The 6,018-nt window shown below is 37.6% G+C and overlaps 1 protein-coding gene across 1 annotated transcript in view; it reads right to left on the bottom strand.

Annotated features, from left to right (window-relative positions):
- Nucleotides 1-2,328: 2,328 nt before the first annotated feature.
- Nucleotides 2,329-6,018, bottom strand: part of LOC119838440 (zinc finger protein 676-like) — a 14,482-nt gene continuing 10,792 nt past the window's right edge. Inside the window, exons 11-14 of the mRNA XM_038364387.1 lie at nt 5,255-5,366; nt 4,345-4,458; nt 2,726-2,875; nt 2,329-2,528 (exon numbers count right to left, since the gene is read on the bottom strand). Of these exons, the coding sequence (XP_038220315.1) occupies nt 2,391-2,528; nt 2,726-2,875; nt 4,345-4,458; nt 5,255-5,366 (514 nt within the window). The 3' untranslated portion in view covers nt 2,329-2,390. The remainder of the gene's footprint in view (nt 2,529-2,725; nt 2,876-4,344; nt 4,459-5,254; nt 5,367-6,018) is intronic.

Raw genomic sequence — 6,018 nt, 5'->3', positions numbered from 1 at the left:
TATCATATTAGCTGCGCCCCGCGGTTTCACCCGCGTAAGTCCGTATCCCGTAGGAATATCGGGATAAAAAGTTGCCTATATTCCAGATGTCCAGCTGTCTACGTACCAAATTTCATTGCAATCAGTTCAGTAGTTTTTACTTGAAAGAGCAACAAACACACACAACCTTAGAAACTTTCGCATTTATAATATTAGTAGGAAGTAGGATAGGATTATAGTATTGATGACAATGTCTGTCTGCAGGATTATACCCCTCAAACGAATGAACCAATTATGAAGCAGTTTTTTCATTTGAAAACCAGTTCTCTTAGTGGCTCTAAGGCATCTTTGATAAATATTGGCCCAGCAGTTTATCAGCTCTTATCTAAAATGATGTGAGGCATTTGACATTTGATACCTTGATTTTTCCTTTATACAGACCAGTAAAATTGTTAATTGTAAATGGATGGGGAGTTTTTCTTTTTATGTCATATCGGGCAATTGAGCTGGTGGTTCGCCTGGTGGTAAGCAATCACCGCCCATTAACATTTGCAGTGGTAGTCTCATAAAAAGCAATAAATGGACTGTTGACTGGACTATCTACTGCTGGCTTAATTCATGCTGATACATGCTTGAGTCCCACATGCAGTTTATGCTATTTACTTGTCTTGGTCTGCCTTCTGGTTTACACACAATAATTACTTCCCCAACGATTATATGATGTAACAAATAATACTAAAATAATTAAACTTACTTATAAATATATTTTATAATTGCCTTAAACTCTCATTTTAAAATTAAAGTCTTATTTCCCAAAATATGCTTGATTCTTATTAAACTATACACTATTTAAAATTAACTCTGGCTATCTAACTAGAATCGGTCCACTATGTTTGTCCCTCACATGTCTGGTCAAATGATCTTTTCGTTTAAAGTTATGGTGGCATACTGTACATTTGAAAGTCGTTTTCAGATGCAAAGACTGAATGTGTCGAAGCATATGGTCCCGACGTTTAAACTGTGTGTTACAATGTTTACATTTATTCTGAACGTTCAAATGGCTCGTTTCGTGCCGCTTCAGTTCCATGTAGGACGGACATTCGAAACAGCAGACTCGACACGGGAAACTCACAGTTGATTTGTGATCTCTTCGCACGTGAATGCCAACTTTTTTGATGTCGTCGCATTTTTGATTACACACGGGACAATCGGTGTTCATTTCAATTTTATGTACACAGAAGATGTGCCGCCGGAGATGGTCGGAACGGCCAAAGGTGGAATTGCAAAATTTACACGTATATTTCGGTTCACATATACGTTTTTCTGTGTGTTTTTTATAGTTTTCAGAATTCGAAAATTGTCTGTTGCAATTAAGACAGATATTAACTGCATCGCGAGCTTCTAGTAGGCTGGATATTTGGAATACTTCTTGTTCGCATTTAAGTGCATCATCACTGTCTGGTTCGACCATGTCTGCGTGAAATCTCTATTTATTTACTTTGAACTTATCAATAACGAAACTGCCTGACGGTAATCTTTTGAGATGTCAAAATTCAAATATCAAAATATGGCATATGGGTCACTGTTGGTATAAATAGTGTTATAGTATCTGTGGCACTGTCAAAAAATATTTCCATTTGGATGGAAATATGGATTCCAGTGATTTTGGTATTTTTGCATCATAAATAAGGAAAATAAATGTTTTAAAAGTGAAAAATTATAATATCAATATTACAAATGAAAAAAACAAAACTATTACAGTAGAAAATTAATCAATGTAATAATTTTTGGGATTAAAATCCTTCGCACCGATTCTAGAATAGTCGACAAACCATACATCCATATTTGAGTGTTCGTTGGGTCGTTTCACATACCCGTAGCTAGTGAATCTTTTTCTATGTTCCGAATTTCTGGACAAGAAATACAAGATTGTGACAAAAGCTGAAAATGTAAAAAAAATAATAAATAGAAATCTGAGTTACAGTATTAAGAAAAAAATATATACAAGTGTGAGTATTAAATAGAAGTCGAAATTATAATCCAATTTACTTACAGACACTCAAAATTTGCATACACACATTACGCCAAATCATTTTACTACAATCGCAAACACAAAGATCGCAACAAAGCGAATCCAATGCGTATCGAATACTTTTAATTAACACGTATGTTGCAGAGATTAAATAGTTTCAATGCGAATAATTTCGCATAATTCGAGAAATTTAAAAGAATTGTTTTTTGACATAACCATACTTGTACAAGATACGTTTAAGGGTCGCTATTGTTTAATGGTATGTGATCTCATTACTTAATTATGAAAATCAAACAACTAAACAATAAAACAACAAACATGTAAAATTCATTTATTTAAAATATGGCATCAGTCATTAACCAGCTTTAAAACCATTTAATTAACCGATATTTTGCACTATATTTATTGGCTGTAGGCTGGGGTTAAGATTTATATTCTGTTGAAAATATGGCATAGGGTTTGTCAGTTCTATTTCGACGTATGGCTCTTCTTTCTTAGTTGGTATGGCCCGTGGCTGCTGTTGACATAAAAAAAAAATGAAAAATATTATTATCTGTGGTTCAAACAAAAACAAAAAATTGTATGATGTACGGTTGCGGGTGTAAGACAGATTGAAGTGACAGGATACACAGGTTATTATTAGGAGACAAACAGATTGCTATTAAGAACCTTCTGCCACAGTAGATACGGGTTATTATCGCTCGCAATACGCACCTTCCGCTTATTATCGTGCATCATACGCATGTGTTTGTATATCGACGTCTGCCAGGTGAACGTGGCGGGGCACAGGCTGCATTTGAAGCTCTTCGTGTTGGATCGTTTCGTGTGCATCGCCCACACGTGGCCCTTGAGACGTTTCTCAGTCTGCGGAATTGTTATTTGCCAGTCTTTAAAATGCAGTTACTGGGTAATTTAAAAACATTTAATTTTTAGTTTTATAGCATTGAAATCCCTACTATCCCTACTAATATTATAAATGCGAAAGTAACTCTGTCTGTCTGTCTGTCTGTTACGCTTTCACGCCTAAACCACTGAACCATTTTTTTTGTAATTTGGTATGAAGGTAGAACTGAACATGGGAAAGGACATAGGATAATTTTTATCGCGAAAAAAATGGTAGAAGGAGTTGAAATAGGGAGATGAAAGCGATATAACCGAATTCCACGCCTGAAGCCGCGGGCGGAAAGCTAGTGCTTTATAAATGAGAAATTTTGAAAGAATAGAAAAAAATTTGATCACGAGGCAGGATTCGAACCTGCGTTTCTTGCCTAACCGTAGCAACGCCTAGCCTCTCGGCCACCCGTGATCCCGCCACAGTAATCGAATTTCTTCTACTCTTTCGGTTTCATGTGCCTAAGGGGCACCCCACGCCATCTATTGAGATGATTAAGAACCATCACAACCAATACGAAACATTATTTCAATGATTACAATATTGTATCGATGGAACGCGACCTTTGTTAAATTTAATTTTTAGTTTTATAGCATTGAAATGCTTTATAAATGAGAAATTTTGAAAAAATAGGTTCGAATCCTGCCTCGTGGTCAATTTTTTTCTATTCTTTCAAAACTTCTCAATTTAAAAACATATTTTTTTTCTTCACTTCACACTAATCACACTTCCTGCTATCCTACTCCTGCTAATATTATAAATGCGAAAGTTTGTAAGGATGTGTGTGTGTGTTTGTTGCTCTTTCACGCAAAAACTATTGAAGCGATTGCAATGAAATTTGGTACGTAGACAGCTGGACAACTGGAATACCATATAGGCAACTTTTTATCCCGATAAGCCGACGGGATAGGGACTTACGCGGGTGAAATCGCGGGGCGCAGCTAGTATATTATAAATTTGAAAGTTTATTTGGATGATTGTCCGTCAATCACACTAAAACTACTGCTAGCTGAGTTGGGTAAAACAGGAATCTAGATACCCGGGCGGAGCCGGGGCGAACGTCTAGTATGTAATATAATAAGGCTTTAGTTGATAATTTATGATCAAATTTTTCTTTTTGTGTTACCGTTGGCAATGCAGCTGGTGGGTCGGTGGTCGGCTGATGGTAAGCGCTACCACCGCACATGGATATTTGGTGAGGCGTAAGGTCGATTGCAGACCTTACGCATTGCGGACTTTATTAAGTGAAATTGTACTTAATGTGACCAATTTATCAGTATTATATTTCTTCTATGTGTGTGTATGACTAAACTCCTAAACAGCTGGGCCGGTTTTAATTATCTTTTTGTCTTTCATCACGTGGATTCGTGAATGGTGAATATTCACAATACGATCGCGAACGAAGCCGCGGGCACGGGCTAGTACGCTAATAGACACTCACTTTATAAGATTTACCACAGATCTCGCACAGGTGCTCTTCCTCTAGCTCTTTCTTATTTTTCCCCTCGTGTATGTTGTTCATATGGGCGACCATTATCTTCGCTGTTTTGAACGGCTGTAACGACAGAATCACATCATTAAGGGCATAGTATTTTAAATTTTTAGACTAATACTAGCGGTCCGCACTGGCTTCGCGCGTGGTACATATATAGAATTTTTCAAGTCGGACCAGTAGTTTCTGAGATTAGTGCATTCAAACAAACAACAACAACAACAAAAACACAAAAACAACCTGGGCCCGTGTACCACGCGAGTGACGCCACGGGTTTCAGTTAGCAACACATATAACAATAACTAAACATTTATAACTCAAATGTGACTGACTGACATAGGGCTCTATCAACGCACAGCCCAAACCACTGGACGGATCGGGATGAAATTTGGCATGCGGATAGATGTTATGACGTAGACATCCGCTAAGGAAGGAAGTTGACAATTTCTACCCCGAAGGGCATAAAATAGGGAATAAAAGTTTGTACCATGAAAATTTATTTTGTGTATTTATACACTAATACATATAACATTATTTACGTATAATTCCAACTATTATAAATTTTGTGGTAGTCGAGCACGCTTCGGCACGAATTGGGCCAGCTCGCACCGGGGAAGTACCACACCCCCACAGCAAACCGGCGTGAAATAGTGGCTTGACACTGTGTTTCGTACGGTGAGTGGGGGAGCCGGAGGCCTTTAAGTCTTTAATCCTTACCTTTTCCCTTATCCCATAAAAGCGGGCAGCACATTCGTAGATGCCTCTACCTTTGCGAATGTTCATGGGCGGTGGTGATCGCTTACCATCAGGCGAACCACCAGCTCAGTTGCCCGCTATGACATAAAAAAAAACTTGTTACCTTGAAACACACGCTGCACCGGTATTTGATCTGTTTCAAATGATCCCAGTCTATATGGTCCACCATACACCATTTTGTTGCGAAGCGCTTGTCGCAATAGTGGCACGCGTGCCTGCAACGAAACGATGCATTGATTATTAAAAAAAAAAACTAAATTGAAATCACTGCATCCGTTCGGGAGTTATGATGTCACATACAGACAAACGGACACGTCAAACTTATAACAGCCTTCCTTTGGCGTCGGTTACAAGATACAGTTTAACTTTTTGAGATTGAAAACTTTTTTGACAGATTTCGTTAGAGGTAGAGGTTTCCCAAATCCTAAGTAAGGTCTAGTAGTGACAATTTGAAGACGGTTTAGTTTTAATTAGTTTCGTTGTATTTTCCTTATTTTTTTTTATAATTAAAAAGAAAATAAAGACGTCCCGGATTTAATTTGTCTAAAGCACTACATATATATTCAAAGTACCAGGCGATCATAAGTCGATAGGAGTGTTCCAAAGCGCGTGTTGAATTAGATCATTTTTGGCGGTGTTACATTAGAAAAACAGATAAAAAAACTTTGAAACGGAACAACAACTTTTTTCACATTTTTTCACATGCCGCCTGCAATGAAGCTCATCATGTGGTTGTTTTGCAGCAGCACTAGTGAGTGATTATTGCACCTCTATATACTTAGTACTGAGGATTTTTAACACGCTTTTATTAGCTTCACTTGTATGTTTGTATGTATGTAACTCACACCCGTTTTTCTCCCACTTCCC

The sequence above is a fragment of the Zerene cesonia genome, unplaced genomic scaffold (assembly GCF_012273895.1).
Source record: "Zerene cesonia ecotype Mississippi unplaced genomic scaffold, Zerene_cesonia_1.1 Zces_u003, whole genome shotgun sequence".
NCBI classification, from domain to species: Eukaryota; Metazoa; Arthropoda; class Insecta; order Lepidoptera; family Pieridae; genus Zerene; species Zerene cesonia.
This window is presented reverse-complemented; position numbering and strand designations above follow the sequence as displayed.